This window comes from Centruroides vittatus, unplaced genomic scaffold (genome assembly GCF_030686945.1).
Source record: "Centruroides vittatus isolate TY-2023 unplaced genomic scaffold, ASM3068694v2 contig_417, whole genome shotgun sequence".
Lineage (NCBI taxonomy): Eukaryota > Metazoa > Arthropoda > Arachnida > Scorpiones > Buthidae > Centruroides > Centruroides vittatus.
Window position 1 is genome coordinate 496,437 of NW_027122227.1, and position 17,911 is coordinate 514,347.

The following is a 17,911-nucleotide window of genomic DNA, read 5'->3' on the forward strand; positions in this document are numbered from 1 at the left end:
TAAAATATTATATGATGATTATTTTAAAAATACCAACCTGATCCTTCACCTTCAAAGTCAGAAAGATCATCTTCATCTAATTCTTCAATATCTTCTAAGTCAATGTAATCATTCATTCTATGAAAATCCTCTAGAATAATCATTCGTAATAAATATTAAAATTATTATAATAAGATAATGAAGGTCTAAACATTTTATAATTTTACAATAATTACATAAATATAACACATTTTTCTTACCAGGTAATAAAACGTATCTACTATTATTTTCAACATCTCTATCAAAAATATAAGAAAGACTATTGTCTTCTCCAACTGTGCCATAGAGAAGAGCAGCTTGAAAATCAAGAAGATCCTCTCCTTAAAATAAAACATAGCATAAATTAAATTTATTCTGAAGTTTTATAATGAGAAATTCTTAATAATAGCTCATTGTTAAATTAAATTTATTTCATTTAATGAAAGATTATGAATTTACCTGTTAATCGTTCGACAAAGTTTGAAGGAACTAAACCTTTTTTGCCATCTAAGAGTTCACCATTAAAAAATCCATCCTAAAAATACAATTATAAATGTTAAAATGATAAAATTTTACATATTAAAAATAAGCATGTTCACAAATAATTAAAAAAACATTAATTATAATTACAATTTAAGATATATACTTTACCAGAAAGCATAGTAGTTGTTACATTTATTTTCAATACATTCAAATTTTGACAAATTAACATTTAATGAGCAAAAATTATTGTGAAATCATCATAATGCCAGGCTACAATTTTTAATCAGACGTACAGAAGCACTATTAATTTTAGATCTTTTGATCTCAAATTAATAGTGTCTTGCTCCTGATAGCAACAGAGTCATGCCGATCACCTACATAACTATGTTCAGGAGAACATTTTTGATTTGAAATCATGTCACTTCTAATCTAGACCAGAAGTTCATATATAATTAATTAGGGCCTCTTATCACTAAGATTTTGATATCAGGTCTCCACTTTCATCTATCTAACAGCATTCTCAAGATGAAAGAAGAAGAGACAGGCAGACAGATGGAAGACAGTAAGAATTTATAGGTCTACAATTTTTTCAAATTTCAGCCAAACAATGTGCATTTAAATAAAGATCCATTACAGAATAACCATTTTAAAAAACTGCAAATAAATATAATGCAGTAGCCACTTGTTATATTGCGGATTTGAATATATATTTGGTCCCCCAAATTTTAAAAGCACTCGAGTCAATAAATTTTAAATTACCAATTGCCATTGAAATTCTTTTCACAACGAAATATGGTATTTTATTCCTGCATTGTCCTTGAAACTAACACTGCGGGTGAAACAATAAATTCATCAAGATCTAAATAAGCAAAACAGGTGGACAGATCAATTATCATTTATGTTTCCTTTTGATATTAAGAGTTGTTTATTTATTGGTTTTAAATATTGTCTTCTCATTTATAAGCTTCTGTGAATTCAAAATTTCACATTGGTTTTATGCTGTCATTAAATATTTTAATAAAATAAATTAAGCATAGTTTTTATAAAAACTGTTTTTTGAACAACTATGATGATTAATATAAATGCTAATATTACTGTAAATAACAAAACTAATTTAATAAAATAATTCAATAAAATTAGCATAAATTATGAAATTATTTACTTTAGCTTTTCTCTTTATAATTAAAATTACTATTTTTCATTTTTTTTTATTATATGAAAATAAAAATGAAAAATGTTGATATTTAAGTAAAAAATATATAAGCAATTCAAAAAAATTGGAAATTAAATATTTCATTTAAGATATTATAAAAAATTTCTTACCTCATCCATTTTTCCATAAACAACTAGAAAATCACCAGAATTAAGATGTAATTCAGCTTCAGGATTTTCATTTGGAGATTGTTTTAAAGGATCATAAGTATAACGAGCAATATATATTTTGCAATGGCCTTTACCAGGTAAATATATAGTATCAACTGAATTATCATCTAAAAATTCTTCTAATGATTCTATAATAATAATGTTTAAAAAAGTTGTGTTTGTAATAATAATTATCTTAATTATTTAATAAAAACAGGATAAATAAAACACAAAACCTCTTTCTTTAGTTTTCTTGAAAGAGCCTATTTCAGGTAAAGATGATAAGATGGCAGAAGATGATCCTTTAAAAAAATAACAAGTTTAAAACTATAGCATTTTGATTAAATGTAGTAAAATAAAAATAATAAATTCATCATAAAACTAAATTTTTAACACTTCAAACAAAAATAAACACAAGATATTTAAAAAATATTTACATCTACTATAAATTCCTGTAAATAACTAACATTAGTAGTCAATTTGAAGTGGGTGCAGGTTATGCTACAATTTTTTGTACATCAAATCACACTAATGTTATTAAACAATCCTACAATTTGAACACGTATCTTGAAAGCTGATAAATTTGCACTAATTCTCGCTCTACATAATAGATCTAAGAAAACTACTTAGAAGCCAACTGTCAATTTTACCATATATTAGTTATTTACAGCTGTGGCTTTATTAAACCTTATTTATTTTCTTTTCTTTACTTTCCTTATACTATCTTCCCGTAGTAACAACTTTACTTCCGTTTTCTGTTTACTTAACCACGTGGTAGTTAGTCGACACATGTGGCCTGGACGATAATAAAACAAAAAGGGTGTGACACCGATGGGTCGAGGGGTTACGTCAGAGGAGAAAGGGAAACGGGAAGGAGAAGAAGGAAGATTTTTCGGGGAGAGAGGAAAGCAGGACGAACAGTAACAAAGAAAAGTATTAATGAATGGATCCGAGATTTTTTTTTATGTATTACCGCCAGTCACCCCTTCGAACTAATTTTCTGTCTTATAATTTCTGTATAATTCTCTTCCACTTTATCTTACTCTAGGGCCCTGTACTTAGTTAAGCTAGATATAAGTTAGAATAGGTTCTTTGTCTTGTCGGCACGCGGGACCAATTGATGACATTGTTACGTGCGGTCCCAAATGTATTTGTATTAGTAGTTAGTAAGTGTGTGTAATCGTTTCTTTGTAAATTATTTGTGTTCACTGTAATTAATAAACCATTTTTTTAATTTTATCAAAGTCGAGCGACTCTCAGGGTCATGTTATTCCATACTCGGTTAACACAGCAAATAACAGCTAAGCAATCCACTCTTGAACCTTAAGATATTATAGTCATCAGATTAAAAAATTAAATAGAAAAAATTTCTGTTTATAAGTTTATTTTAACATTTATTATAATTATATATTTAATTAATATTATCTGATAAGAAAAACACAAATAAAACAAAACAATAAAAAATTTGTTTCTTTAGCACCCATTTTGTACATTTGACACTTAATGCAGTTTAAGTGATTCTGTCTGAAATATTCCATTTTTCTGTTATACTTATTTATAACTTTTATATCAACAATGAATTGCTAACATAAACAAACTGAAAGAAATATGGTATATTTGAAACTGTATCTTTAAATTGTGTACCAGTTAAGTATCATGATTTCATCAGCATTTCAGAGGTATGGAATATACAATAGTGTAGGTTATGTAAAGAGTTTTTTGCATTTTAGCAATTTTCCACGCAAAGTTAGGATACACCAGTTAGGATTATATGCTGGAAATTATGGTAATTACATAATATTTTTTATGCAATATAAATGCACCATTTATGCATTTAAATATTTGACAAATCTTATCATATATGATTTAAATGAGAATTTGTGCATAAAAGTTTTAGTGTGCAATAATAATACTGAAATTCGAATATATTAAATACTTTGTCATTTTAAATTCTTTGATTATTAATGCATAATTTAATTCCTTTTTTATGATTTCTTAATTCAAAATTTTATTAATTTTAAATTAATCAAATTTTGAATTAAAGATTAATGCAAATATAAGTAATAACATTTTATTAACCTTTGATTAGTAGTCCAATAGAAAAGTTATTTTATTAGTGCTTTAATAGATTAGACTAATGCACAGTAATGGAATATGTGTCTCCTACTCTGTTATTGTACATTATATTTTTACATAAAGTTTAAATAATTTACTATTAACATTAGAACATTTCATATTGCTGTTGATATTGATATAACATCACACATATTGACAGCTACAATAATTTTTTTCAAGATGAAACAAACCAAAACATTTTTCTCCATAATATAGTCATTTCCTTACTATTTCTTATCAATAACAGAAAATTAAGTTGATGGCTTGTGAGCACGAAGATTGGCTTTACTTTACCACTAGACTTATTACACCACCACAGGACATCAAATTAGACTTAGAAAACACTATTTTATTTCAGAATGCATTTCAGATGTAGAGTCCCTCATCAGCTTTTTTGCTACAGAATTAATTAATAGGAGGTTAATAATTTTTAAAAGGACATGTTGACCATAATTGACAGGAATGAAAAAGGCTGTAGACTCACATTTAACATGTTGATTCGACGTTTTGAACATTAAAAGATTACACATGTGATAAAACAAAGAATTTTTACATAAAAAGGGTAGTGCTGATACAATAACACAATAATAAACTGAGGTACTGGTAAAACAGTAAAGAAGTAAAAATACACATTGTTAAAACAAAATAATAAGCAGATTCACAAGAACACAAATAGAGTAACAAGATGATTCGAAGTACATTCCAGAATAGCCATCACCCTCTCCCCTATCCATTTTCACACTTCTCCCCCACACCCCCCTCTGGTCAAATATGTGTACCACGATTCGTGTAATTTTTGGCTGGAATTGTTATTCATGATTTTCTCTTTGTTTTTTATTATTTCTAAGTGTTCATACCATCTTCTTTTAAAAGTACTTCGTTCCTTTTTAAGTATTTTGACAGTATCCTTTACAATCTGACAGCCTTCATCATTACAGTGGGCAGCTACAGCGGAGTTATCATTATTGTATGCTATGGCAGAGATATGTTCTTTAAAACAGACCTTTAATTCCCTACTAGTTTCACCAATGTAAGATTTGGGTGTGGTACAGTCGCATTCAAATTTGTAGACAAGTTGTTTTGGTCCCATATGTTAGCTTTACTGTTAGGTACATTTATTTTCTTATGTAAGCTGTTGTGATGTTCGGGTACCAAAATAATACCATAATTAATTAATTTACTTTTGATTCTTTCAAAATGTAAGGGATTTTAAAAAATTTATAAGCTGTATTGTCGATTGGTTGTTTGTGTGTATTAACATTTTTATTATTAATCCAGTTACTGATCATGCACTTGCTATAACCGTTCATTAAGTACATTTTTATGATGTCTTCAATTTCATTAGATTTATCAGTATCATATGTGGTATGTTGCATAATTTTATCCAAGTACATATAAAAGGTATTCTTTTTTATAAAAGTGGGTACTTCAGATGTAGTGTATGACACTGTCAATAGTACAGGGTTTTTTATATTTTTTTAAAAATTGTTTTGTCTTTGAATCTCGTAACGAGAATGTCTAAGAATGGTAACTGACAGTTTCTTTCAGGTTCTAAATCCAATTTAATGTCAGTATCTATTTGATTTACATGTTCCAGGATTTGGTCAGCCTGTATAATGTTGTCATCATATACAAGAAAACAATCGTCGACGTAACGGTACAGTTCTATTATTCCATTGTCGGGTATAAAAACTATAAACACGAGATAAGAGATGGTAATGGAAATTTGACATTTTTGGCTTTTTGAATTATATTTTGTATTTGCAAGCCCTACTGAGGAGGCCAGAAAAACTGGGGAAATGCATTTAGGGATAAATATCATGTAATAAAAAAAGTATTTTCTCTCTACAAAAAAACTTTTGACTTTTTAATATTTTAAAAATTCTATTTTATTTTTTAACAAATGGTTTACAGTTAAATTATTTTTTAGCCTTCTATAAGTCAGAAAAGAAAGAAAATTTAAATTTTCATGTACTCTTTAATAGTACAATTATGTAAGATTGAAAAATTCTGACTCTATTGCTTTTAATAATTTATTTTATTTTTACAATATTTTTTATTTCAAGAGTATTTTCAACGAAATCTTATATAATATTTTTATTATGTAAAAGAATTATGAATTTTATGAATAAAAGAAAAACTTCATTAAGAGGAATTATTTGCTAATTCTATACATTTTCAATGAGTTTCTAACATAAATTTATGTGGTTAATATATATTATTAAACTTTATTTAAAATAATAATGAAATGTGTACATACCTATATTAGCTCTTTTCTTATCTAGCTCTGCAAGTATTTTATTATCTTGTTCTAATTTTTCCATTAGCTTATCTAATTCTTTTATTGTAGCTGATGGTTCTAAATTACAATATACAAAAAATATTTTAACAATTTTTGTTTTAGTATTAACTATATTAAATTTTTAGTTTTATTATTTTATATTCTTGTAATTATTATAATATTTTATATATATATAATATATATATATATATATATATATTTGTTTTTTATTCAAAATGTATATCTAAATCTTTTCTTCTTAAAGTAATAATTTTTCCATTCTTTTTTAATATAATAGATTTAAAGTATGATAGATATTATTGTATTACCTATATATCACAGAACTGCTTATTTTAAAAGAATCAAAATTATTTTGATTACATAATATTTTCAATTTAATATTAATTATTAACTATTTTAAATCTTAAAAATACAAAAGGATTTTCAAGTCGAACAAATTATTATTTTATATATGATATAAAGGCAACTTTCTAACACTTTAAGCAATTTAAAATAAATTATATAAAATTTTAACAATTACTTTGTAATTTATTACTACTGTTTCTCAAATAATTTAATAAAATTTAATTATAACTTATTTTTTTAAATATTTTGTTACATTTTACTTATTAATTTTAAATTTATAAAATTAAAACAAAAACTTAAGTTAGTAAATTATCCTGAGTACATATTATACATAAAATATGTTATATGTAAAAAACAAATATTTAAAGTACAGTTTCACGTATTTAAAAGCCTTTTACCGGTGCGCGTGTCATCACTCTAAACCAATTAGTTACAAACGGTTCTTAAGCGCATTCCGTTAGGGAATCGTTACCTGAAGAAGAACCGTTAAGGTTCAAAAACATTTGTAACTAATTGGTTTAGAGTGATGACACGCGCACCAGTAAAAGGCTTTTAGATACGTGAAACTGTACTGTTCTCTGGTGTAGATATTATAACATCTTTCAAATATTTAAAATTATTAATATGAAAATTTCATTCCCATGATTAAATCTCCACATTAAAATGAATAAAAAACATTATTTTACACTACTATCAGTTTGCCAAATTTTGTTAAATTATACTGCTGTCAACCATTTTTGATATTATTGATATTTAAAATTTTGCAAAGAAATCAATTTTAATATGCCAAAAGCACAGAATTATTTAATTCTTAGAATCTAAAAATACCTAAATTTATAAAAAAAATAAGACATAAATAATTAAAAATCAATTATAAAGCTACAACTTATAAAAGAGTATGAGAATTACGTATTTAAATATTCATTGCTTTTAAGCATATATAAATATTATTGCTTTTGTAAATTTTACATTTCTCATTATTCTTAGTGCTTTTGGATTCCTATAACTATCTTCAGAAATGAGTTTTAGAAACCAGTGTCAGGAATAAGGAGAACTCCAGAAGAGTAGTGAATGAATATCTTTTTTGTGTTAAGTTACAATTTAAGTTAAAATAATTATTCTAGAAAACTGAAGGTAATTATTAATCATCAGATAAAAGAAATCATTTTATTTATTTACTACTATAAAACAGATTAAAGAACTAAAACTGAATACGAACACTCATATACCAGCTAGAAGATTAATTAACAGATACCTCATAGAATTTCTAGAATGAAACCTATAATATCTGCCATAAATAAGAAAATATTGAAATTTACTAAAACAAAAGCTCGTGTATATTTATATATTGATTTTCTCTATTTTAGATTATTTATCTTAATTTATTGTTCCAATTATTTTAAACTGGACTTAAAAAAAAGCATTTTCTGAAATTAAATGAAAATTTTCAAACTAAGCATTTAGTACAATAAAATATTAATAACTGTTATAAACTAAATTTATTTTTATATCAAGATCTAATAAAATTGAGAGAGAGAAGAGAAATAATAATTTCAACTTTTCTGTATCATGATATATCATAGATGACTAACTCATTAAGATTCTGAAAACAGTCCGAAACAATTAAATTTTCGAAGCTCTTTTTTTAATAATAAGAGTGAATAATACTTTTTTAAACATTATTCATAAACTATTAGTGTATTTAATAATTTATTTATTTAATTTATATATTTATATAAGAAACATTGCAGTAGAGAACAAAATTTTGATATGTTTAAAAATTGATTTCAAAAATTATTAATCAAACTATCCAATAAAGATGTCATTACTCGTATAGTTTCAATTTATTCACATCTTAAAGGAGGCTCAAAATTAACAGATTAACATGTGCAGGATTAATAAAATTCCAAATAGTAAAAACATCATTCATAATATATTGATATTATATTAAAAAATTAATATTAATGAGAAATATAAATATAAACTGCTTTTTCAGGTAGTCAAAATTTTTATTAAAAAAACTGCTTTCAGCCTGTCTGAGGACAGCTTCAATCATAAAATGTTTGAAAAATGAAATAATGAAAAATATGCTGCCAAAGGTTTACTCAATTTGCTAATATTAGTGAACTATAAATGTTTATTTTTGCAACATAACTGACATTAGTTTAATTTTAACTACTTGTACAGCATTTATGAAATATGAGGGAATTTAAAAAGTATTTGTTTATGTTTTTTCAATTATCACAATTTTAATTTCAAGAAAAAGAATTATAATTTTAAATAAGTAAAATTTACAACATATTTAATAATGTGTATCCAAAGAATAGATATGTACAGTACAATTACTTTAATCTTTTATAACCAGAAAATATATATCCAACTTCAATTCATATAAAGGAAATGTTCCATATGCCATTACATTTGTCAATTTTTGCAACCACTATTAATAATATGAAAACAATCAATAAATGAATGTAATTATAAATAAATATTCAATATTTCAATTAGAAATTATATTTTATGTGGTCAATATAAATACTTACTTATAGTTTTACTCTGAGAAACTTCTTCAGTTTGAGTACTACTGTCTTCTCTAACTTGTGATTTTAATCTTGTTATGTTAGCTGGTGGAATAGGAGAGCCTAAAGTATTTAATTTGATTAATTTAATTTATATTTATAAAGAAGAAATTTTTAATCATTAAATAAACTCACCAACAGTAGTACGAGATTTCTCTAATTCTAACAACATACGATTATCTTGTTCAATACGTGCTAAAATGTTATTAATTTCATTTGATGTTGTTTTGAAGAGAGCTGCTGATGTGGGTGAAGTATTAGTTATTCTTGCTATTGTACTACTTATTGACTGTGTAACTGAAAAGTATATATAATATTAAAAAAAAATTTAGTAAGTATTATAAAAATATGACTCTATTCATTAAAAAGTATTATATACTTATTTTAGATAGACTACCTTTTAAATTATTAATATTTTTATGCAGATATATCAAATGATAAATAAAAATCACAAGATATATACATATTGAATAAATAAATTTTGATAAACAATTTAATCAAAACCCATTCACAATTTGACATGATATCTCTTATACTGTAGTTTTGAAATTTCATCAGTTTCCTAACTATAACAAATGCTATATTGTAATATTATAGATGATATTGAGAAAGAAAGAAACATTTGTAGAATTTAAATACAGCAGTACCTCATACTTCAAATGACTAACTTCATCAGAGTTTGAACACCAAATTCAACAAAAATTTGCTTCAGAGTTCCAACTGCACAGGAAATGGAAGGTTAAAAGTTCACACAAGTGTAAAATAAGTTTCCGAACAAAGAATATAATCTCAAATTAGTAATATTGTGTTAAAATTCGCAAGTGTTATAATTAAATCACACATCTATGTAAAATAACAACTATTAAAGATAAGCAAAATCTTCCTGTTCAATCAAGTATAACCTTTACTTATTAATCATGGCGACCAAGAAGTGTATGGATGCAAAAGCAACAAAGTCTAACTAGTAAGAGAAAGGCTTGAAAAAGGCTAAGATGAAAAAGGAACTTATCGCAAAGTTTGAAAGCAGTACAGGTGTGATGGATTTGGCGGCCATGTTTAAGATACAAAAGTTGACGGTGTGCAACTAGTAATCACAATTTTCATTTTATTATACAGTATTTATGTATTTTATTTATTGTATTCGTGTTTTAATTTATTATTAGGGCATAGAATTGTGTTATTTTTATCTTAAATTATGTGTATTTGCTGTTTTGACTTTATCGAGATGGGTATTGTTTAGGGTCTAGGAATGAATTAATTAAATTTACATTATTTATAATGGGAAAAATTGCTTCAGACTTCAAACAGTCTCCTGGAATGAATTAAATTCAAAGGCACTATTGTATTTAATTCTTTATAGTGGTTTGATTCCCATATAGTATTTTATTCAATTTAATTAGATTAATAAATTTTTAATCATTTGAAATTTATATGCATACTTCTCTGCTTTCTTGAAGACCAAAATCAAAAATATCTCTTTTAATCCCAAGTACTTCTGGGATGCTTGCTCTTTAGGAGTGTCAATGTTGTCACAGACATGCAACTTGGATTCTGTCATAACAGTTTTTGTAATATTTTCTAATTGTTTTTGACAAGACTATGTCTTGTTTATAAAATTGTACTGCCGTTTTTGTTACCAGCTTAGAGGTATGAAGGAATACATGTCAAGAGTTGATATTTGGCACAGAGTATTAGGTGCCCAAATCATTTGCGCATAAAAAAATCCAGACTTGTAGGTAGTCAGGGGACCAAGAACCAAGTCAAAATAAAATACAAAATGGCGACCCTCTTCTACAAATACGCAAAACAGACACTTCACCCCGCCAAAGTTAGGTGGGGAGAGTACCACCCACAGTCATTCTAAGAAGTGAACTCTGACTTTAGGACTGAACACATAGTATCTTCTAATGTTAAATAAAATTTAATCTACTTTTGTAAATTTAGGAGTGCTTCAAATATGATGTTAAAACGGTTTTATATTGTTACAAGTGGGATTTTTTTTAACATTATCTAATATAGTAAAATCGCAAGACTGATAAAAATTTGACGTGTAGGGCAGAGGACGCCACCGTGTGACCTTCACCCTTTGACCTCACTTTGCTTCTAAACTCTAACAAGGAGAGATATCTTTTTACTTCATTTAGTTAACCTTTCGATTTGATAGCTGTGCCGATCTTGGATTTATATTATATCTCGACACTATTGTAAATATCATGTAGCCAATACAAATTAAGTAAATTATCAGTTTCTCAGTTAATTTTTAGCGGCAGAATGAAAGACACAGAACACATGGTCGAGGTCAACGTGGACATCACAGACAAGGTAGGATGTGCCACGTACAGATTTTAGCCACGCCACTAAAGACATTATATCAGGGTTGTCGTTACATCCAATGACATTATAATCAGCTTAAACTGTATATTGTTTGTGCAAAATAAAAAAATAATTTCAGACGATACAATAGCCATGATTATTTTTTTCAAAAATGGGAAATTTCTGTTATGCATTGACAAAAATTCAACCCTGGCTATCATGCAACGAAAGAAATTTTGACATTGAATAGGGTATACCTGGATGGGTTAATTTCACCGTAAATGCATGGTGGACAATCTCGTGGTTGTGGCCAGCAAAGTTTGAAGGATTGCACTCAAAACCAGCAATACCAAGGAAGATTGGAGAATGAGAATGAGACCCACTTGAGCGTCAAAGTGATTATGCTTAGTAGTGAGTCTCCGAGACATAGTCTTGTCCCAAATACGACTTGTTGGCAAATATGGCTTGGGAAATTATTTAATTTAATTTTGTAAATTTAGTACCAAATTTAGTACCCACAAAAACAAGTAACAGCTTTGCCATTACTTGTTATGTGGAATGTGGATGTACTTGTTGGATGTGAAATGATAACAAGTAACGGCTTTGCCATTGTGGCTGTACGCCATATTTTTGTACATATGTATTTTAGATTTAATTAGTTTTAATAATTTTCTCCCTTTCTTAACCCTTCTTTCTAACTTCCTTTGTTCATTGTTCTGGCTTCTGGGAACTGGAGCTTCCCACTCCCCACCTACCAGGGGGTCGTGTGGAACAAAGACTTCGAGTGGAGGACGAGTCAAATCTGGGTCACGAAGGGTCACTTTTTCCCCGGCCAGACACGAAGAAGCACGGACGAAAACGGCGAGCTCGTGAGACGAAATTCTACAAGGGCCGAATGGAGAGCCGTGAGGTGAGGATCTGGATTTTCGAATCAGAGACACCGAAAAGAAATTATAGTAGAAGATATTTAAAACATTGACGAACCCAGAGACACGCAGAATAGAGCACCAGCCAGCATCGAGTTCAGCGAGAACAAGGGTACCCCACTATCCTATCAATTCTTCTCATTTCCTTATCTCTATACTTTTCTATCCCTAGGTTTAAGTTAGTTAAGGATCGCGCGGGTTTCATTGGTATTGTCGGGCAAGTAGTTTCCAAGAAGGTAAGCTACTTGGGTTATTGTTACTAACGGACAGTAAGAGAAATTGGACCGAGGGAATCCAAAAGAACTTATCCGTATATATTGTTTATTGCGAAATTAAATTTGTTTTAATTGAATTCACTTGTCTGTGTATTCCTATCGCGCTTCACACCTCACACCATTACTTGTTATCATAATGTATTGAGAAATGATGTAAGTACTGTAGTATAGTATACATAAAAACTAGAATGTAAAATACCCTACTATAAATTTTATTTTTAATTTAAATTTTTATTAGGATACATACCTAAAGAATTTATATCATTAAATTTAGAATAAACTTCAGATGTAGATCCAAGAGATGAACATAGACTACCTCCTATTGATGAAAACAATGGCAATTGAGTTGAAGTAAATAATGTGTCTGATGTAGGCAATATCATATCAATATTCTGTTCAACATGGCTGCGTTTTTCTCCTGGGGTCTAAAACACATAAATTATTACAATAAATTAATTAGAATTTTAAATATAAGATATTAAAAAATAATTTAATATACCAGTAAGAATATTCATTATTCATAATTAAATATTCAACTTATTATCATAAAGTTATTTCATTTAATAAAATGAATTAATAATGTAATTCAAATTTTAAAAAAGTAAATTTAAAAACATTAAAAATTTATATTTGTCAGTAAAGACCATAAGGTAACTATTAAATAACTGTTCCTGTAAAGGGAAAAGTCTATTAAAAAACAGTTATTCATATAATTATTAAATAAATATTAAATAAAATACTATCATAAAAAACAAAAAATCTCAAGAACTTAATTTGAGTAAATATAACAAAAATAAACATTTCTTGAGAAATAATCAGTTTGAAGTATAAAAGATACATTAATAAACAAATCTACCCAAGAATTTTAATTTAGTTGTAAAATTCTGAATTTTAAATCTTTCTTAAATATTAATTTTAAGATTTAAAAGATTTTTAAAAAATTCTTATGAAGAATTGAATTTAAATTCAAATTCTTTTTTTTCTTTTGTTAATTTTTTTGTTCTTTATTGTCAGAATAATGAAAGTATTTTATGGTTTAACTCTTTCTGAAGATAGATTAAAGTTCTTAAAGTGAAATAAAGATTAAAAAAATTGACGAATTTCGAAATTTTAAGCTATTATATATTATTTTTATTTTGTATATTTTAAACTTATCAGTTAAAGTAAAATTAAACAAAGATCTAATTCAAATATGACCTCCTAAGATGACAAACATGTTCCAAGTGACAGTCAGGATGAGGAGGAACCATAGGAGCTGCCGCAAACTACAAGAAGCGGGAGCTAGTGTATGCTTGGTTGCACTCCCAAGCCCCGCTTTTTTTCCCATGAGGCTATGAGCCATTTTTGCTAGGTAAGCTACAAACTACACCACGTTTGCTCGCATAATGTATTCCACAGATGTGGATTGGTTATAGAACAAAGATTTTATTATAACCTATACTTGTAATCAGTCAGTTTTTGTTCTGAACTTTGAAACAGCATGGAAAAAGCATGCCTACTAGTTAAGCCTAACTAGACTTAACTAGCTGAAAACTATTTATATATAAAACTAAGGTGACCAACCGTCTCCTTTAGGAGGACAGTCCTCCTTTTGTAAGTTCTGTCCTCCCTCGAAAAGTGTCCTCCTTTTGTAAGTTCTGTCCTCCCTCAACACCTGACTGTGAAAAAATAAGTCGCAAAATAAACCTTGACAACGTGCTTTAACATTAAGTCATGGAAAGTTCGACCGAAAAAAAAAGTTTGAAAAAAAAAGTCAACAGATTCACGCTAGTCAATATAAACCTATGTGATGATATCGCTTATTCGATATAGCTTGAAGTTTGCTCGAGTGTGGGCATATTACAATTCAATAATCCGATACTGTTTTATAAAACAGTTAAGAAGGGTGACACCCACGGTATGACTTGGGGTGACACCACAATATCCGCCCCGGGTGTCACCATGCTAGCTACGCCACTGCACATGCAGTAGAGATTATTATAGTGTATTATTATTGCAATGAATAAAATGTTTCTTTTACAGTATTTACAATATTTTTTCCTTCAATTTATGTGTCCTCCTTTTCATTATAAAAAAGTTGGTCACCTTAATAAAACTATTTACTATTTACTATTTATATACAACGTTTATACTATTTTCTTTTCAATACTGAATGTATTAATCATGTAATTTACATACATCGATAAAATTCTATTATTTCTTTTTCGACATGTGACATGTTCATGTAGTCATCCATTTTTCCCACTCTCTCTTGCTAGCATGACTGCTCTAGCTGTCAAATACTGTCAACAGCGAGCATATGCTCGCATCGTTGTGCTAGCAAAGGAAAACCAGCGCGGCCAAGAAGAAAGGGGCGGAGCCTTTAACATCATTGGATGTGCTAGCACACATTTGCTAGTGTTTTGCTCTCACAAAGCACTAGTTTGCAGCAGTTCTAAGGAGTGTTAAAACTGCATATTAATAAACCAGAAGAAGATAAAGTTCTTGGAGAAAATCCATTAGAGATGTTGTGAGCACAGAATTCAGGAGATGATATTCTAGTATGATGTTGTATGATATAAAATTTCAGATAATTTTGTAATGATTTTCTATTTTGATATTATTCAAAACAGAAAAGAGAAATCAATTTCACATAAACGAACTATATTCTATAATCTTAATTTTATTACTAAATGACAAAAATAATTATAAGAAAAACCGTTGTTAAAAGTTTTTAGTAATTAACAGATGCATCTACTGTTCTTAGTTTTTAGAGAATACTTTAGTAATATAAATATTATAGCAATATTATAAGAAGTATTTCTGTTGAAGGTAGTATTATTTCATAACCCATTAAAATTTTAACACAATCCAATATTGAGTTGTAATCCATAGTTTGAGAAATGCTGATATAGTTAACACATTTTCAAATAATTAAATATTTTGTGTAAAAATTATTAATAATAATCATATTAAGGAATATCTTAAGTACTGATAAAAATTCATTTGCTATTTATAAGAACTTAGCATTATTTAAAGCAATGATGTCAATCTTACATATATGTATTTAGATTTTAAAGTATAAACTGAAGAATCACATGTTAAATCCTTCTCACTGGAACTGAAAAGGAAATGATTACATTATTATATTAATTATTACCTCAGCTGAATGACATCGTTGAGTCTGCCATGCATGTTTAATTTGTGCACGCTGCAAGGTTGCCATTTCCAGCACCAGTTCTTCATGCTGAACATTTTGAAGTTCACACTTTTTATGTAATTCTCTAACTTTTGACTGTAAAAAGTTTTAAATAATTTAAAATATAAATAATCTTAATTAAAAATCTAATATTAAATATATGAATCAAAATATTTTACAAAATCTTTATATACTATTTTCTTACATTTTCCTTGTTCATACATAATTTAAAAGTTTTACTTTTGATTTTATCTGTTTGGAAAAAATCCTACTTTCATTTTCAGAAAAAAAAGATTTGAAATATCCATAGTTTAACTGTGTTTTATACAGAATACTAAAAAAAAAAGCTTTGCATCTTTCTAGCATTTTTTGATTCATTTACAGAAAAAAATTATTAAAATTTCTTTACAAGTTAAATGTTTTTTCAGAGAAATTTCCATATGAATAAAAATATACCAGTAATACTGAAATACTTTTGTATAAAGACATACTATGAGTTATTACAAATAAAAAGTAATATATTTACTCAAATCATCTATGTACTTTTTCAAAAAAATCATGGCAAAAAATCAGTATGTGCTGTTTATTTGAGAAAAATTTGGTTACGCTACCTGCAACAAGACACATAGTAACTGGAAATCCTGGGCACTTCTAGTTACTAAGCATTTTGCTTATTTTGATAGTGGCAAGTTTTGTTTATTAACTGAATGACTTAATTTTGTGGGTAAAAAATGAGTTTTATAAAAAAAAAAAAATTGTAAGTGCTAATAATGAGTAAAATCTTCATTAAGTCCAATCCCACTCAAAATACGATAAATGACCCCCTTTATCTTCCCTAGTATTTTCTAAAATATAAATACATATTGTATTGTGATTATTTTCATATTTTAACATACTTTTAACAAATTAACAGATTAATATTTTATTATAACTGCATTATGTATTTTATTACAAATTTCTATACATGTCTAAAACAATGATAAGATTGCTATTGTATATTCGAATATAAATTCGTATATGCATATTTCCAATGGAAGTGCTATACTGTCAAATATGGGACAGCTTCCATGGCAAAAATATTTGAATCATGTAAAGCAGCCATATTACAGGCATTTGCTTTACAGAGAATCAACCTCTCGTAGTTTAGCTTGTGGATGCTACACACCAAAATATCGTATAACGCTTCCAATGATTCTATCCATTAGCCACTCGTAGGGAGCTATTTGACTAGGTGGATTGTTTTAAGATTTTAAAAAGTAAAGAATATTCAATGTTATTTTTATGTATGTTTCTTTACAAAGCTATATTTAATTATAATTATATTGACAGATTTTCAGGCATAAAATCTTTAAAATTTTTATCATTTTTAGATGTTAATAATTTTTAAATATTACGGAAAACAATTCTCCAGAGTGAGTTTTAAATTAATTTCTTTAAATTAAGTAAACTTTATGGAGAATTTTTTGATTTATCTAAATTACATAGTGAACTGCAATATTTATATTCATGTCCAGACCATATTGGCAAGTCACTCATAGACATAAAACATATTACAATTAATGACAATCTGAACAAAGATGTACTAAAAGAATTATATGATTTAATATCATTAATTTTTACAGTACCATCTACTAGTTCATCTACTGAGCACAGTTTTTCAACCATGAAGTGAATTCATACATTTGCAAGGAACACTCAGTCAGAGAAAAGATTATCGTCACTAGCATTGCTTTCAATAGAAAAAGAGCTTTTAAATACTTTGATGGAATCAATGGCAAGCGATTTTTATGATAAAGTAATTAACGACTTCGCAGAAAAAATTGCCAAATAGAGTTAGTTTATAAAAAATAATAAAAACAAGTTTTAATATCTTTGTTTCATGTCAATATATCTATTTTAGAATTAAAATAAATAACCTGTTTATTTTTGTCATTTCCAGTATTTTTTAAAAATTTTTATGGAAACACAACTTCCCTATCATCAAATGATATTGGTACACAATTACCCAACTTCAT

The 17,911-nt window shown here is 27.2% G+C and overlaps 1 protein-coding gene across 6 annotated transcripts in view; it reads right to left on the minus strand.

The window, feature by feature from the left end:
* LOC136976638 (RIMS-binding protein 2-like) overlaps window positions 1–17,911 on the minus strand; it is an 88,386-nt gene that overhangs the window by 21,144 nt on the left and 49,331 nt on the right. For all 6 annotated transcript variants that reach the window (XM_067271980.1, XM_067271979.1, XM_067271982.1 and 3 more), the window contains 10 exons: window positions 15,858–15,992; window positions 12,966–13,143; window positions 9,340–9,501; window positions 9,169–9,267; window positions 6,239–6,337; window positions 2,100–2,165; window positions 1,825–2,012; window positions 478–553; window positions 240–359; window positions 38–130 (listed from right to left, as the gene is read on the minus strand). In XM_067271980.1, coding sequence (XP_067128081.1) covers window positions 38–130; window positions 240–359; window positions 478–553; window positions 1,825–2,012; window positions 2,100–2,165; window positions 6,239–6,337; window positions 9,169–9,267; window positions 9,340–9,501; window positions 12,966–13,143; window positions 15,858–15,992 — 1,216 coding nt within the window. The remainder of the gene's footprint in view (window positions 1–37; window positions 131–239; window positions 360–477; window positions 554–1,824; window positions 2,013–2,099; window positions 2,166–6,238; window positions 6,338–9,168; window positions 9,268–9,339; window positions 9,502–12,965; window positions 13,144–15,857; window positions 15,993–17,911) is intronic.